Source organism: Amphiura filiformis, chromosome 2 (assembly GCF_039555335.1).
Source record: "Amphiura filiformis chromosome 2, Afil_fr2py, whole genome shotgun sequence".
In the NCBI taxonomy this organism is placed as follows: Eukaryota; Metazoa; Echinodermata; class Ophiuroidea; order Amphilepidida; family Amphiuridae; genus Amphiura; species Amphiura filiformis.
Genome location: NC_092629.1, coordinates 4,770,076 through 4,788,467, shown reverse-complemented (window position 1 = coordinate 4,788,467; position 18,392 = coordinate 4,770,076). Strand labels below are relative to the sequence as shown.

Below are 18,392 nucleotides of genomic sequence, written 5' to 3'. Positions count from 1 at the left end.
GTTCAATGTATGTTCAAGTTGTTCATTATTATCAGTTCCCTCTACTAAATGAATGTTACGCTGATAAAGGAATATTGCAAAGTTCCTATGGGATTGGATAGCGATGTTTTCACAGTATTTTCTGCGGGACCTGAAAGCACATCAGACACGCCAAATTGCATTCTGAATGAATTCTTTATTTGCAATAATACAAATACAAATTTTATGTCAAATTATAAAAAAAAATAATATTTTTGACATTTAACAGTCCTCGAAGTAAACTTTATAAATCTAATGATATGTACTTAAAGTGTACGTAGATGGGAGGAAAAGAAAGATATACATTTTTTTTTCAAAAGATTTAAGGTCTTTGGGGGAAAAAATGTCTGATGATGTGCTCTCATGTCCCACAAAAAATACTGAGCAAATGTCGCTATCCGATCCCTAAAACAAAACCCTAGGACTTGCATGTTTTCTATACAAACAAACAAACAACAAATCTAACACTTACCTCTACTAATACTAATTTCTTTAAAGATGTGTCTTCACCAAAGATTTGTAACGTTTGATATTTGTTGGATCTTGTCAGAAAATCTTGGAAGATACTCTGCTGAGATTCGGACATGTGACCTCCAACAGGGATGAAATCTATAAAATATAAATGGTATTTATTATCTTGGAAGATGGTCTGCTGGGATCCGGACATGTGACCTCCATCAGCGATGAAATCTATGGAATAAGGATACTATTATAAACAAAGTTGTAAAGTTTGTTCACTATTCCCATTCATGACAGTAGCCACCAAGTTCACAAGTTCTGTGACTGGTGAATCCTTCCCATAACATCCCAGATTCACTGCTAGTCTGGATGGGTCATCTACCTCATTACTTGCAACAACTGCCAACTCCAATATGTCAGTAAGACCACAAACCAGTTATACACCCGCTTCACCGGTACCAAATCTGATATCAGACTCACCAAAAATAAACTTCCCTATGTCCATTATTCCAACTCGCCCAATCATTCCATCTCCAACGTTTCCATCATGGGCATCGAGACTAAACAACAGTGAAAACATTATCCGTAAACGGGAGCCATACTGCATAGCCAAACTCCACACCTTAAAACCGCAGGGCATCAATGCTGAATCATAAATATAGGCCTAATGATTTACCATTCAGAGCGCGTCGGTAATCTAGTATCTCTCATTTTTTCAGCCTCGGGCTTTTAACTTATTTCCGCCCTCACTTTAGGTTTTTGCCTTTTTACGCCCTCATTCCCTTTTCGCGCTGCTTTTGTCTCTGTTTTTGTTCCATTGGTCATTGTCATTCGTATTTCCGTCACCATCACACATATTTTGCATCTCCCCTCTCAGTAAGTTAGTGTTTTTGATTTTGTTTTTACCCATTCCCATACTCATTCTGTATTATATTGTTGGCTCTATGCAGGCACCATAGCATCATAATTTTGCTAGTTTTTGCCATAAACAGTTTGTATCTAATTTATTTTCTGTATAATCTTTGTGCATAAACATTGTTTCTGATCTGCTCATTCTTTTGGTTTTGTAATATTATCTTGTGATATATGGGTTTTTTGCCTGGCATTTATGTATCCTCTCTCTGTTTATTTATTTAACAGTTTGCCAATGCCAACCTTGATGAAGCCCTGAGGGCGAAAGCTCGGATTAAATTTCATGTTACGCAGAAGGATATTGATCGATTACAACGGCTCCAGAATAAATGTGCCTGCTTAGTCTTCTTGTCGCCGAGACGCACTTCCATCAGTCAAAGAATTCCACTGGCTTCGTATAAAGGAACGCATTACTTTCAAAACTCTGCTTTATATATACAAGTCACTGAATGGGCTGTGTCCCCGGTATATCGAGTACCTAATTGCTAAACGTCCTCATGAGGGCTCAGTCACCACACGCTCGACCACGGTCTTAATCTTCGTGTCCCAAGGACGAACAAGGGTGCCGGGGACAGGGCCTTTTCAGTGGTTGCTCCTTACAAATGGAACTCAATCCCCCTAAATATCCGCAGTGCCCAAACTGTCACCAGGTTCAAATTCCTTCTCAACACATACCTTTTCTCATGATGTTGCTTTTGTCTGTTTTGTTTTTGTTGTTCTGTGTTTCTGCACTTTGTATCCTCTGGCATTAGGTGCATTATAAATGCTGTGTTACTTACTTACTTGCTACGTTGTCATCTGTTCTTATTTCTTATACATATGTAATATTTCACGAATGGATGAACCAAGTCGTAAAAAAGTCCAGATCAAATCTCTCAAACACTATACATATGTGATGCGATCAGGCAAAATCAATCGTAACTCGGCAATACTAAATTTTCAGTTTCTTATAGAATAGTAAAAAGCATTTAAAAAGCTGCATTTACAGAAAACCCCATTGAAATTGAACAACCAGTTCCAAAGATATGAGCAATTAAAGAATTTCCAAAACAGCAGGAAACAAATCTCAAAATCAATATTTCCATGTTCCGACTGATTTTGCTTGATAGCATTATATTTTGCTTGATCGCATTATCTATATGACAGAATGTCTATACGTCTGCAGCGCAACCGCAAAAAAGCATTAACGTCACTACCGAACATGAGGTGAACCAAAGAAAAGTAAAACATAGCACTATTTCAAAGGCAGGTTCATCACACAAGTTCATCACCAGGTAGTCACGGTTCATCACACAGAAAATATCAGCATTGCCCATCCCTAAATTCTGAGTGGCGTCATTCTCAATCCTAGTATCGCAGTGTTTAACAAGGACTTACTTTTTGTTTTAATTTTCAAAACTGATTTTCTCAATTGCTGCTATTTCACATCTTATTACTGTTCTATTTAATTTTCAAACACTGGAGATAACACAGCTGAATGCATTTTGCTAAAACCATACTTTACATTTTGTTCAGGATTTCCAGCTTCAACACACATCATACATCTTTTGATATGTAATACAATATTCCAGTTAAAATCTATACACCCTCTATTAAAGAAGACATGACCTTAATCTCCCACACTGGGGGTATAAATTTCAAATGGAATCACCCATTCAGGTAACCCTATTTGAAATTTGCACTCCCTGTGTGGAAGATTAACCCTAAAAGATTAACCCTAACTGAACACACGGCTTTTTTGCTATCAGAAGGGAAAGAAGAAACAAAAAAGGAGACAAGCTGAACAAAGACATCACTTGGTACCCCCGGGATTCAAACCTCGGACCCCTCTCATGCCACACAGAAGATCACCGACCTGTAGCCAAACAGGTGATGCTTGCCCGGCCCGCGATTCCCTGGATTGGGTCATCACATCACGTGCAATGCATGCACGAGCAGTGGTTTTAATAGTGAGATTTAGTGAGGTCATATCATCTATGAGGGTGTATGGAATACAGCCGGAATAGCCCATAATTACCTCTCCAGCTTGTCCCTCGGTCATCTGGATTATATACTGATGTGACAGGGTTCACCCATTCTTGTACTTCTATTCTCATTTCTTTGGCTAGGGTTTGCACAGTGGCAGTCTTGCCGGCACCTGTCGGCCCAGTCAGTAACAACACTGGTGCTTGAGTCTACAAATATAAACACAAAAGTGGAGAAGCTATCACAACATGAATCCATAACACAGGCATGAGAATACATATTACATTTCAAAGAAAAGAAAAAAGAAAATTCTGCCAAAAAAAAGGGAAAAGTCCCTAAAATATGGTAAAAATGCTCAAACCGGGCTAAAAAGAAAAACGTGCAGAAATTGAGGGAGGACAAGAAATTCCTTTCAAAAAAAGGAAAATTCTCAGGCCTGATAACAAGTAACAAGGTTTTAACGATTGTGCCGTCAGATTAAAAATGTTGTTGTGCTCTCATCAGGTGTCAGATTTCTTCAGAACAATGTCCGAGTCAGGATTGAGTCCTTGAGAAGTCAGCATCACACCTGACAAAAGCTCAAAATCTGACTGCACCTGTTCAACCCTTTTTGCTTGTAATAAAAACTTCATGTTTTACTTGCAGATTGGGTTATTCCAGATGAAATCCATACACCATCTATGGAAGACATGATGATAATCTTCTACACAGGGAGTGTGACATTTCAAATGAGGTTATAAACCTGACTGGGTGACTCCACATGAAATCTACACCCTTGTGTGGAAGATAAAGGTCATTGGAGTGTTGGAATTTCAATTGAAATAGCTCAATTTGTTACATGAATGGTGGTTGTTTTGAGGGTATATGACAATTAAGAAAAAGAGTAAATGGTGTATTGTAAATATCATGTAATATCACGTAATGACCTGCGAACTGGGCCAGTACCGAAAATGGAAAACACAGAAATTGGGGATGTCAAACATAATTGCAAAATAAAGCTTTTTTTCACCTAAAGTATTGGCTACCCAAAAACCTCGTCTACAAGCTTCTGATGAAAGCTAAATTAATCCAGGCGCCATTATGGAATTTGAGCAAAATAAATTACAGATCCAAGCATATACAAACAAGTATTATTGTAAGAACAATTAACGCATTTTTTGTATTAATTTAGCTTTCATCAAAAACACTATATATATATATGTGACATGAGCAAGGGAAATCAGTCGGATGTCGCTAATATTGATTTTGAGATAATGGCAAAAAAAGTGTTACAATTCCTTTATTTTATATTGTTTTCAGCAATTGATAAATTGACGTAACTTTGCAAAGAAAAGTCATATCTACATGGGGTTTTCAGTTTCTGAAAGCTCTAAATGTCCTCTTTAGAAACACATGTAAAACTCATTTTCGACCAGGGTCGACATATGACTCATTCCCTTGATCATGTCACATATATTTGTAGACAAGGTTTTACGGTACATGTTCATACGTTCAGCAAAACGACTCAAGGAAAACCCATCTTTCACTGATAAATTTCTTTAATTCCTTGTATTTCAATGCCTTTAATAGGGCAAATAGTAGTGGTCATAATTTTGCCATTTTCTTCCCTTTTCTTTGAACTATTATCTCAGGATAGTAATGATAATCGACTATAAATAAAGACAGAGATAAAAACAATTTATCGCGTCTGACGTCATCTGTCAATCAAATTCGAGCACGGTTTGTTTACAAGTGTCGTGATGATGACTTGCTGAACACGGATTTATAAGCGGGCGCCTTATTGTTAATTTTGCACCTTTCGACATGCAAACCATCTCAAAAGTTAGGTATTTATAGTAGGAAACTTTCTTTGGTGAAGGCACCATGTCCACAATGCCTAGAAAAGAAGCTTTTTGCCTTGTAAAAGTAATGTAATTTTTAGCCATTTGCTGCTATTCCTTTTCTCCGATCAGCACCAGATAGATCGGTCTTCCTTTCTGGCGCTGATTAACCTGTGTAAACCAATCAAGGATCGTAATTGACAGTGACATCAGACGCGATAAATTGTTTCTATCTCTGTCTTTAATTATAATTAGATGTTTGTGTACATAGTGTTTCTAGAACCTAAATAAATTTAATCGTCAGATTTTCTAAACTCTTCCAAGTTTCAAGAAATGAAAAAGAACATGGAATTTGACTTTTAGAAAATGGAAAAAGTGCCACTCTGATATAGAGCCGACTGAGGTGGTTTCGTACCTGTTTGGAGGGTTTCCTTCTTTGGATATGATTCCTGAGCCACTCTTCAACCTCTGCTATCTTTTTCTTATGGACAGCGAGATCAGCCTATGATAAACAAAAAAGATTAAAATTAACAATAAATTCTATCTCTTATGAGGCATACAAAAATATTGTTTCTAAAATTTTGTTCTATCCAGGCTACAGATGTCATGCATACATTCCACCCACATGCACACCCCACTTACCTAGCACTGAGGAATATGTTTTCTGGTAAAGGAGCATTCTCTATTTTGGTTTTCACTCTATCCAAGGTAGACAATTGGCTACTGATGCCATGCATGTATACCCCCACACCCCCCCCCCACACCCACACCCCGGGGAGTAGAAACTGTTTCTCTGCCCAAGGAACATTCTCTATAGTCCCAAACAGAAATGTTTGGTAGACTCATAACCGGTGCGATCTTACCTTTCCGATGTTGATTAAGCTACTTCTTGCATCGATCCCGAGATGCGGAAAAACCAATAGTCATTTTGTCCCACATAAATGAATAAATAACAAAACCCCCGATCCCCGGTGGACTCACCCAAAAGGTGACGTCACACCATATGATCGCCCCTTATCCGACTTGGGATCCCCTACCGGACCAAACTTGTAGGGGGTGGCCGGGGTCCGGGATAATCAACATCGGAAAGGTAAGATCGCACCGGTTATGAGTCTACCAAACATTTCTGTTTGGGACTAGACTCAGTACACCGTCGATCTTACCGCTTCCGATGTTGATTAAGATACTTCTTGCATCAACATCTGAAAGATCGATCTAGCAAGTAACCGACGGATGGAGGTACAAGATTGGTCAGCATCTGATCAGGGATCGGGAGCGGTAACGATGGTTTTCGCGAGGTCAGAAAATATTTTCCCCAGCGGTCGGGAAACAAAAAGACCACGCGATCACAGACATAAACCTCCTTACTTAATAAGTTTGGTGGTTAAGAATAGCGACACTGGTTCTTACCATGCTGAGTATTCTGTATAGTCTGAAAACCTGGTACCCGTACACCACCGTATTATGATCGCCCGAACAATGTCCCGGTAAACCTCCCGCCCGTCTCTGATTACTAACGTAAGCGGAAGTATCGTGAGAGAAGGGCGAAGGTGGCTTCGGGACACCGCCTGCTAGATCTCCTCAAGGGACAACCGAACGGTATACCCAAGATGATGAGATAGCTCGTGTCGAGTGGGTCGTGGGACGCGAAACCTTCACGATCCCCCGGACCCCACCAACACCTGGACCAGCCATTGCGACAGCGGCTGGACCGAAAGGCTCTGTAAGGGTGATGAATGCGGTCGTGAGTCCCTCGCAAGGCTTGTGTTCGGAAGAAATAGTGCTGCAGCGCCTTATCGGACACCCCAGCCTATCTTTGGCTTCAGCCGAACCTTACCCAACCCTGGGGATTGGAGAGGGACGAATGTCGGTATGCACCGCGCCCGTTCGTAGTCACGAGAACAGAGCGCCGAAACAGTGTCGCTCCAGTGTTTGTGAACACGGAAGCTAACCTCGAGACCGTGTGCAACTCAGCACCGCCGTCCGAAGCCAACGCCAAACCGAAAGCCATCTTGAGAGTTACGTATTTAAGCGTGCTTTTGGACGGAAGGTCAAAAGGGTGACCCTTAAAGTAATCTAAGACTGTGTTGGGATCCCTTAGGAGGATCACTTTCCTTTTTGGTAGACACTCGTTGAACATACCGTCGAGGCGTGACTAATAAGGTAACCATCGGCTATGATAGTCGACCGTCTCGAAACCTCGGTGAATGGAGAGGACAGCTGACTTATAGCTGGCCCCAGTGGCCCGCTGAAGTCTTGCTTGGAACTTTTCTGTCAGAAACTCCGGAACTAGCAGCACAGAGGCTCTAGCGGAGAGCTATTTGTCTCATTGCACCAAGCGTAGTATGGAGCCAGACTCTGGCTATACGTGACGGAGGGTAGACTTCCGTCTAGCCCGGCGATGAGAAAAACAGCTTCTGATGAAAAGTATCCCTCCGCTGCGTGTTCCCTGGTAAGGGCCATGCAGCTAACTGCAGGTGCTCTAGTGATAGACTGGTACCTCCGCTCCGGGCATCCGGAGTAGATCTGGTACCTCGGGGAGTGCCAGCGGCCTTGCCGCTAGCAGAATGACAATGCAGTCTTCCCACCCGATCTTGGCCACCACCCTCATGAGTAGTGAGATCGGAGGGACTGCATAAGCTGTCATCCTCCCCAGTCTATGGACAGAGCGTCCACGGTGAATGCTTGGGGTCCGCGACCCTTGAGCAGTACACCGGCAGTGGATGATTGCGATGAGATGCGAACAGATCTTTCGAGGGGTGGTACATCCCTTGAAGATCGCCTGAGCGACCTCTGCGAGCAAGGGACCATTCTGCTGGTCCCGACACCCTTCCTCGTGACAGATTGTGCGCGAGGATGCTGGTGACGCCCGCGATGTGTATCGCTCTCATCGTAATCTGCCTGAACTTGCACCACCCTATCAGGTGTCGTGCATGCAGGCTCAATCGTGGTGGCCCGGAGTCCCCTTGTCTGTTGGGGTAGGCTACCACGGTTGTGTTATCCGTCAGGACAACGGTATGTGATTCCACGATCACCTCCTCGTAAGCGAGGGAGGTTGATGTGAAACTCTGTCTCTATGGCCCCCATAGGCCCGAGACGGAGTCTCCGTGATGTGGACCCCCAGCCCCGTTTTGACGCTATGGTCGTCACTACGTGACATACCGGGGTGCAGGAAACCTGACACCCTGGGTCAAATTGGGCTGATGGGTCCACCACCAGAGTTCTCTCGCGCGATCTCCGACAACGGAACCGCGAGGGATATTGGTGACGACTGGGCCTGCAAGCAGGCTAGAAGGTGTAGTTGGGTAAGCCCTAACGTAGAAACGGCAGTACAGTACGAGGTCTACCATACTGGCCATTAGGCCTACCACCTTCATCCATGCCACAGCGGGTTTTGCCCGAGACTCGCCAAGAGTCAGGCACACCGCTCCCGCCGGGTGAGAGCACCGCGAACCCCTCCGTGAGGGTGATCTGGGCCCCTACAAATAGTGGTGTCTGCGTCGGGACCACGCTGGACTTTTTGAGCTGATCAAAAATCCAGGGTCCCGCACCCTCGGACTATCAACCCCATGAGACCCGTAGTCTTCAGTGGAGTGCGTCCATATATGAGCCAAACGTCCAGGTAGCAACTGATGTTGACACCCCTGTGCTTCAGGTACGCTGCCACCGCTCTGACCAAGAGTGTTAAACACCCTGGGAGAGATGGACAGGCGGATGGCGGTATCAAAACTGGTAATTTTGATCCTGTACCTAGAAGCGCAGATGCCTCCGATCTTGAGAGGCGATTGGCATATGCAGATAGGCGTCCGAGAGATCTAGCGATGCTGTTCCCATGCCCCTGATGGGGCAGGCTAGCACCGAGGCGAGAGTCCCCATTCTGAACCTCTTGGGCCTGAAGAACGTGTTCAACAGCCTGCGGTTCCGGATGGGGCTCCCGTCGCCGGTCTTCCTTGGAGCCAATGGCTCCAAGATCACCCGTAGAACGGGGGTAGACCGGGACAATCGCCCGCTTCGTGAGAAGCTGTGTGATCCCTGTCAGTAGTGCCCGACGCTGGGGCCGTCTGACGGCACTACTGTGGACCTCTGAAATGTGCAGGCAGATGTGGGAGACTGGGTTGCCAGTCTGTAACCCCCACTCACCACTGACCATACCCAGGCGCTCAAAGAGATGGTTTCCCACCTCTGGGTGAAAGCCATAAGCGGTCGTCCACTGGGAGATCCCCTGTGGAAAAACCGCTGAGCCCCCAGGAATGCTCTGCCTAGCTTCCCTTGGAAGAGCGCTTGCTCTTCTTCGGGCTTGCCAGCTGTTCCTGTGCTACCCTTGCGCCTCCCAGAAATGGGTGCTGCAGAGGTAGTGGGCTCGGGTACTGTTGGTGGTGCACGGCCTGCTGAAGTCGGAGCTCCTACCCATGGTAAGGGCAGTTTCCGACCTCTTCAGAGTGCTCCCGTTGGTAGCTTCTTTGCACGGTCCTCCACCGTTTTGGATCGTTTTTTGTCACTTTTTCGCCAGAAAATGCCGTCAAAACTATCCTCAGCCGAACAATACCGGTTTGGTTTTACCTAAGGTGTGAAACTACAACCGTATATCTCGCCTTGGTCGAGAAATTGATACACAGTGCTATGAACAATCGATAGGCACGTCTGTGTCAGTCGGAGACCAAGGAGGATAAGGGACGATCATATGGTGTGACGTCACCTTTTGGGTGAGTCCGCCGGGGGATCGGGTTTTTTGTTATTTATTCATTTATGTGGGACAAAATGACTATTGGTTTTTCCGCATCTCGGGATCGATGCAAGAAGTATCTTAATCAACATCGGAAACGGTAAGATCGACCGGTGTACTGAGTCTCTTAGTTTGCTAGAAGATTGGCTACTGATGTCTTGCATACATGTACATCCCCACCAACACACACACCCACCCCCTCTTGTACCATATGTCCATTGCAAACACTTGCCTACAACTGCTAGAAGGGGACACACTATTCTAGCCTAAACTCACCAATTGGGGATATTTGCATGTTAATTGGGGACATTTGTTGCACGTGTCAATTGGGGACACTTGTCTACAACCTACAATCGGGTACATGTCCTACACCCCTGACAATCGGGGACGTCTTTTAAAATAAATGCCATTTGGACACTTTTAGACATATGGGGATGCAGGGAAAGAAGTCTCTTCAACTGGTAACGTCCCCGATCCCAGTTTGGTGGGTTTTAGACCAGAAAATGTGCCCACTCATGGGTGTTTACAAGCCCCCACTCACCTGGCATTGAGGAGTGTGTTTTTCTGCCCACGGCACATTCTCTATATTAGTTTTCCTTCTATCCAGGGTAGAAGAAGATTGTCTATTAATATCCTCATCCCTGATTCTCTTTCTCCTAGTACTACTAGATGCTGCACTGGATGCATTATCACACCAGGACCCTAAAGATGAGGCTACGTACAAAGGGATAATGACAGATATGTTTCATAATAGTTGGACTGTTTAATTTCATGACAGTGTGGTACACATTTAATAACACACCCAAATGAAATGCCCTGTGCCTGTGCCCTTTGAGTGTACTAGAATTCGGCTCATTCAAACCTACAGGGTGCCCCAGAATGATCTTTACTGAGAAAGTTGAAATTTGTTAGGTTCAAATAGAAGTTACAGGATATTGCGTAAAAATGGTGAATTGTAAGTTTTAGCAAAACAACTCTATTTGAAAATATGTAAAATTAGTATTCGTTCAACATTAAATTATTTGGAAAAGTTATGAAGGTATTTTTGTTGTGTCCTGTTCTTATTTCCACTGCATAGTTGATATCTAATGATTATTTATGATGTTACAAATGATTTTTTAAGCTTCAGTGACCTGAAGTTTTGAAGATGATTATTGCGGTGTGTGAATTTCATCATTTAAAATGCCGGCAGATTGATGTCAATTTGTCTTTAGTGCCGCAGCATGTACTCATTCAAGTTGTACTCTTTAAGCAATGTAATAATGACATTTTTGGGGAAAAAGTAAACTTGGTAAAATTTTTAAAAAGTATGTTTTTAAAACGAAATATATCTGGATTCGCATTCAAGAATTCTACTTTATCCCATATAAAGAATTATTCAGCATCTTGCATCGTACGGCTAACTGGACTTGGTTTTCCGTACTTTCTTGATAGTGATTTGAAATGGTCTATGATCTTACCTTGTGATTTCTGACTAGAAATTGTCTTCTTAGAGTGACTTGATGTCGGCTGTGAGGCGACGGTAAAATCTTCAAAATCATCAAATGACGGTGTCACCCAGTCATGACTCTGTGTATTCAGACAACCATCAAAATGATTTAATTATTAATTTATAAAAATAAGTAATTATTGAACATCTCTTATCACCATGTACCGTACCACATCACCATTGTTGAGGGTTTCAAAACAAAACAATATCGAAGAAATCAGTCCCAACATAATTATACCTACATGTAGAGCATAAATGTCTACTCTGGAGTTTTATAAGCCGCCATATACATTGTTCAGAAGAAAATAACAGCACGCATACTCTGGTTGCTCTACGAAAAAGGAAATAACTATAATAATCCCTCCAATTATCCCATGCTGATGCCCTATTATATCTATCAACATGGTGTAAAAAGTGTGCCAACAGATTCTATAATACCATTATTACATAACAATTTTCAATCTTTTGGCTTGTCTACTGTGATGTATCATTGGGCTGGGCTTGTCCAGCTGGGAGTGAAATTGGCCAAAGGGGGTAATTACTAGTAATTGGTCCTGGATAAACAACCTTTTTCATAGAGCAAGAGGACTATACAATGATTTTGACTACACTTTCTGCATTGTTCGATGCCTATTGCCAATCTCATCAAATGACACTTTTGACCAACTCGAGATCTCCACATTCATTTCGTGGTCAAATTACACAATGAAGATGTAATGAAGACATCTTCCATAACACAATGTATTTTGTATTTTTGAAATGAATTCCAAACAATGACAGCTTATAAAACTGGGTACAACTCAAGCATGGACAGCGGCATACATATTTTTATATTATTTTCCATTTTCTAAATAGTCATTTTGCCGACGACCTCCTCGGTTGTTGTGTCCATGTATGTTTGTTCTGTATGCTTCCTGTGGGTCATTTGGATGGCCTCACAATGCACCCGTCCACCCCCCACGCACACACCCCCACACCCCCACTTACAAATTCTGTCTATAGATCTCCTGTATGTATTTTCCCTTTAATGCCTTACCTTTGATGCCTTCAGTTTGATCTTCTTGTCTTGAGAACTCATCTGATATCTTTGGCCAGCCAGGGTTATGTAGAAATGTTACTATGATGACATATTGGGGTTATTCTGTGAACAGAAGACACAACGTCCAGGGTTATGTAGTTACTGGCCATGTGTCTTAACCTCACCGACTTTTCCTCACACACTGTTTGACATAATTTGCAACACTCTTTCACCTTCAAATGCCCATAATTTTCAAACCATACCCACCAGCACAATAAATGTATACATTTGTAAGATGTAAGGTTCTAATGCTATATTTATGAGAATAAGGCAAAACATCAACTGACAGCTAGTGGTACAGGGGTATAATGTCACCAACATTTCTGTGTAACACCTGCATCTTATTTATGTCATTTTCTTGTACATCAGAGTTACATACATCAAATGTATGGAGCCGGTATATAGGATTCTGTAGCCGTAACCAGAGTTCGAAATCAGTGGTTGTCCGGGACAACCACAATGAACGTCGGACAACCCAAAATGCTGACGGCAGTTGTCCGAGGGACAACCATAAAAGCTCATAAAAATGTGTACCAATGTTACAGAGTAAGCTTAACATAAAATGCACTGCATGTATCTTGAAATGTTCAGAAGAAATCATGACAAAAAATGTTGTTTTCCCATAAATTTGTAGCAAGTATTTTACTATTTTATAAACATCATGATTGATAACCTTGGCCTTAGCAGGTGTGCAGTATCAATTGGTGCACGGTACACAACCTAGCCTAGCTAGCACATCACCATGGCCGCCACCCTGGTAAAACCTCATGACCTGACCAGAGTGACCTGACCTCTGACATCACAGCTTTTAAGCAGCTTCAAGACCCCTAAAGCTATGCCCCGACATGCATAGAAAATAATTAGTTTCAAAATATCCATTTTGTCATGCAGGAAAAACCCAATGAGCTCATGAATAATTAATGAGATACTTTATCAATGGAGATGTTTACGTCTTTTGACTTCTTGAAAAGAATGAATTCTGATGCTTTTAAGGGGTACTACACCCTTCAATAAATTTGTGTCTATTTTTGCATTTTTCTCAAAAACTAATAACACAGTGGTAACAAAAGTTATGTATATTATAGGGCAAGGAATCCAATTACTACACTGGAATTTCAGTGACCCAAGACAAGCGGTTTGTTATTTATGATAAGAAATAAGGTACCGCTAGGATGTACCTCGTTTCCTATCATATATACTGAACCACTTGTCTTGAGTCACTGAAATTTTAAGGTAGTAATTGGATTCCTTGCCCCAATAATATACATAACTTTTATTACCAGTGTGTAATTATTTTTTTGAGAAAAATGCAAAAATAGTCACAAATTTACCACAGGGGTGTAGTACCCCCTTAAGCATAAAATCCGGCACAAATATGAATTTATTGATGATAAATAAATGATGAACATGTAACCTGTATTTTCTTGGATATATTAGATATTTTATAATAGCAACAAGATGAGTTTGGGAAAGGTGTGTGACATGTGAATACTGGCGGCAGTGTATGTTTTTTAAACTTGCAACTTAATTTTTTACGGCACAAAAAGTTCATATTTAAATTTCGGACAACCAAAAATATTTTCGGACAACCAAACAATTTTTTGAGGTTGTCCGGAGGACAACTTCAAAAAATTTCTTAATTCGAACGCTGGCCGTAACTCACACATATGATGGGTGTAGATCAGAGTAAAGGCTTTCATTACTGCGCTCGGGCGCTGTTTATGCTAGTTGATCTTGCTAGCTTGTGGTTATTTGGTATAATATATGCATGTGATTGGTCAATTCTGTGCATGTGATGAGTGCATGCATTTAGTGGCAAACTAATTTGCATGCCTTCTGTGTTATACTACCGCGACTACCGTGATGTTACCGTGATTCGGAGAGCACGCGTACGGTGCACAGTTCATTCATAAATTTCCACTCGGGAAAAGCAGATCGCCTCAGCAGCCAATCAGAGACAAGTGCGTCCAACGCAGTAAATATGTGATGTATGCTTAAAATATGTGCTCGTCAAAGATTTACTGCAATTGAGGGTACATAATGCAAAATAGTTTTCCATAGACTTTACGTGCAAAATAGGGGTCACATTTTAGGCGAGTTACGTCTTACTTTGAAATATTAATATTTGATATCATCTTTAAAATCAGAACAAAATTCTGCATATACTGAAAATGCAGGCCTGAGAGTGTTAAAAAAATATCTGTTTTTAGCAAACAGAGGGTCTGGAACAGAAATTATTTAAACCATGTAGGCCTACTGTAGGCCTATCCATACTGGCGACTTTTTGATGAAAGTCAATTCTTTGACAAGATGTAACTTTGCTACGGAAAGTGCTATGACAAAAAGGTTTTCAGTTTTGGCTTTCTTTACTCAAGGGCTTTAATTTGATATATAAAATGATGCAGTTTGATGGCAAATTTGAATTCACCTAGCATACCTACTGCTCTATCAAGGCGTCCGTACATGTTTGTTATTGTGTTGGGCAACAGGGAATACAATTTTACAAAGCCACCGATTATTGCATCACATTTATCGCAGTTTGATGCAAATATTTGACTAAATTTCCTTTCAGATTCCTGATGAGATTTTAAAGATTTATGTAAATATATATTATTGTCAATAACAAATTACGTGAATGCAAACTTGCTGACAATGTACGATAGTTTAGAATGTGTTTAAGCAAAAGCTTATCACGTCTCACTGAATTTCCATTGACTGGTGACCCGGAAGTGTTGCTAAATGGGAGTGGTTAAATGTTACCTCGTTACCTCGTTGAAACTTCCTCCATAGCACTTCCACATGGGAGTATCACTGGAGGTTGACTTGAGTGCTGGCTGGGTCTGTCTAGTCATAAATTAAGTTGGGGCTTCTGGCTGGTCAAACTTTTACTGTCGTCGTCGGGTACAGGCACAACAGGGAAACTGTTCCAAATTGCAATAGAATATACGAAAAATGACTGCTTCATGATGTCAGTGTAAGGAGTCTCATGTAAAACAAGCTGGTTTTCATGTCCCCTTCTGCTCCTGCTTGGTTTTGGCTTGAAGTATTTTGACCCATCTATAGCTAACCGGTTCATGATGATCTTCTGAAGGGTTCTTGTTCTGGTCTTGATTCTTCCCTCTTCAATTGTTTCCCAACTGAGCTGCTGTAACATCTCTGTAACACTTGATGTTCGATGAAAATCACCCATCACAAACCTTGCTGCCCTTCTCTGTACTTTCTCCAGGAGATCCTTATTCTTTACAGTGCCTGGATTCCAAGCAGCGGAAGCGTATTGAAGATGGGGTTTCACCATTGAGTTGTAGAGCTGCTCTTTGATCTTCTTGGTACAGTTGTGGAAATTCCTCATCAGGAAGTTGAGAACTCTAGTAGCCTTTCCGACTGCGTAGTGAGTCTGGACATCCCACTTCAAGTTGTTTTGGATATGAATGCCTAAATATTGTGTGGAGGTGACTTCTTCCAGTGTAGTGCCTAGCATCTGGTAGGTTGGGTGACCAGGATCCCGTTTTCTGGAGATACGCATAACCTTGCACTTGCTGGCGTTAAATTTAATTCCCCACAGTTCAGCCCAGCTAACTAGCTTATCAAGATCTTCTTGAAACTCCACTTCGTCTTGTGTCCCACGTATACCCCTGTAGACAATGAGGTCGTCTGCAAACATTTTTGCAATGGATGATAGACCGTCAACGATGTCGTTGATAAAAGCGATGAAGTCATGTGGCCCGGAAACTGTACCTTGCGGTACCGGTACTCCACTCAGTACTGTATCCCACTCAGACTTCTGGCCGTTTACAACCACCCTCTGCTCGCGATGAGTCAGGAATGCTTTTTTCCATTCAAGTGCGTTACCACGGACGCCGCAGTAGTTCAGCTTCAACAGCAGATGTTTATGAGGCACAACGTCAAAGGCCTTACTAAAGTCTAGAATGTGAAAGGTCAATAACTCATACTGATTGGTCCATTGGTTATGAATTAAGCTTTATTAGGAGAATTAGAAGTGATCAGTCAACGTAATTTGCGCGATTTTTATGATGATGAAGTTCAGTAGCTTATAATCACTCTTTTTTGGGCTGAATCAACTTCGGACGCAATGGGTTGATGAAATTTGTTGAACATTGCGTGCAGCAATACAAAAATGCGTCTGGACGCAAGAATTCGCGTCCAGTGGGAGCCTTGTGCTCTATTCATCGACATCATGTATTCACCATTCACAACTTGTAACAAGTTTTAGCAAAACACGATTTTCAACACTAAAAGTGTTAATATTGTACCGATTTTGCTTAATTTTTAAACAAACTTGGGACTATAGGCGTGATAAACTTTTGCCGGAAACCGTTTCACAGGCGGATTTAGTGGTATGAACCATTGATTTGATGATACATTCACATTGATTGTAGTACTATACTAAAATGCAGTAAACCTTTGACGAGCGTGTATTGTCAGTAAGGATACATCGCGTACCGGGTATTTACTGCGTTGCACGCACTTGTCTCTGATTGGCTGCTGAGGCGATCTGTTGTTGCAGAGTGGAAATTTATGAATGAACTGTACGCCGTAGGCGTTGTTAGCGCCGAATTTGCAACATCACGGTAGTCGCGCTCGTCAAAGGTTTGCTGCATTTTAGTATTCTGTCGGTCTGTGTCACGTCACTTCCGGTTGATGATGTTCGAGTGAAAACAAGTCCCTGATTCGATTTTTTGTTGATGATTTCTGTCATTGGTGTAATGTAAATTTCGATCGCAAATAGTCAGTGGAATCAAACAACCGTTTCTAAGTCTTCAGAGTGAAAGAAACTTACTTGATTTACAGTTTATATACTGACAAACTTAAAATTAAATTCCATGGTCGAGTGTCGCGATGTCGTTTTTTCCGAAATTGAATGTCACTCCAGCAACATCGCTATGTAGCCTCCTTCACAGCCGGTTTCTGTTGTTCACAACAAACCGTGAGCCACATGCAGTTTGGGCCCGAGACTAGAGATAGCCCGGATGTCCGACCGACAGAATACTACTACCAGATCACCTGCATGGTTGTCGAATTCGGCATGCATCGTCAACTTGAACTTTACATTTTCAGTGTTTTCACAATCATGCAATGCTTGCATGAATTTAGCTTACCAGCATTTGAGACAATTTTTTTTTGTATATTTCCTGTCGTATGTAATGTACTTCCACACAATTTACATAACTTACAGAAGAATTATTGTCATTCAACTTCTCTTCAAATCTTACGCGATGCGCGATACCGCCTGCCATCAAATATCATGGGTGTATTAAAAATTCCTTCTTCAGTAGGTGCACTGCAAAATCGGCTGGCAGGCAGGTGTTGCCAGATTATTCTCTTGTTCCGACTGGTCACAGATATTATGTGATCTGGTAGCTTCTGGTGTTGTGCGTGACCTTGGGGGTATTGAAATATCACCTGGTTCCCTGTAAAACCCCGGTAACCAGGGGCTCAATTTCTTACAAAGTAACTCCTGTTTGAGCAGGGGCGTAGCCAGCTTTCTTGGTCGGGGGGGGGGGGCACAGACGAAAAAAATTGCAGTTGCATCATACAATACATAGAGACTGTACCGTATGTCTTCGAGCTTGCCGAAAAGGGCCTTACGATGTGCGCGCGTAGCTCGAAAAAAATGGTACTTTACACTATTTTCGCCCATTATCCGCTAAAAGGGCTTTATTGTTACAATGTGCCTTGCGTGGCGCTGAAACATTTTGTATTTTACACTATTTGGGCCCTGAATTTTTTGCCATAAAGGGGCTCCTTGCCCTTTTCTTTTCCTATGCCCTCCTGATTTTCTCTTTCATTTTTTTGTCTGAGGGGGACTTTTTTTCTTTCATTTTTTGTTCTGCCCCCGCTGGCTACGCTACTGGGTTTGAGTCATATGATCACATATGATTGGCACCAGGGACCGGGGCCCCAAAATGA

General features: G+C 42.1%; 1 protein-coding gene across 1 annotated transcript in view; it reads right to left on the bottom strand.

Annotated features, from left to right (window-relative positions):
• LOC140145803 (cell cycle checkpoint protein RAD17-like) overlaps nt 1-17,712 on the bottom strand; it is a 37,226-nt gene extending 19,514 nt beyond the window's left edge. Inside the window, exons 1-7 of the mRNA XM_072167480.1 lie at nt 17,657-17,712; nt 12,423-12,527; nt 11,358-11,466; nt 10,439-10,611; nt 5,590-5,676; nt 3,407-3,563; nt 491-627 (exon numbers count right to left, since the gene is read on the bottom strand). Coding sequence (XP_072023581.1) covers nt 491-627; nt 3,407-3,563; nt 5,590-5,676; nt 10,439-10,611; nt 11,358-11,466; nt 12,423-12,464 — 705 coding nt within the window. The 5' untranslated portion in view covers nt 12,465-12,527; nt 17,657-17,712. The remainder of the gene's footprint in view (nt 1-490; nt 628-3,406; nt 3,564-5,589; nt 5,677-10,438; nt 10,612-11,357; nt 11,467-12,422; nt 12,528-17,656) is intronic.
• Between the last annotated feature and the right edge of the window lie 680 nt (nt 17,713-18,392).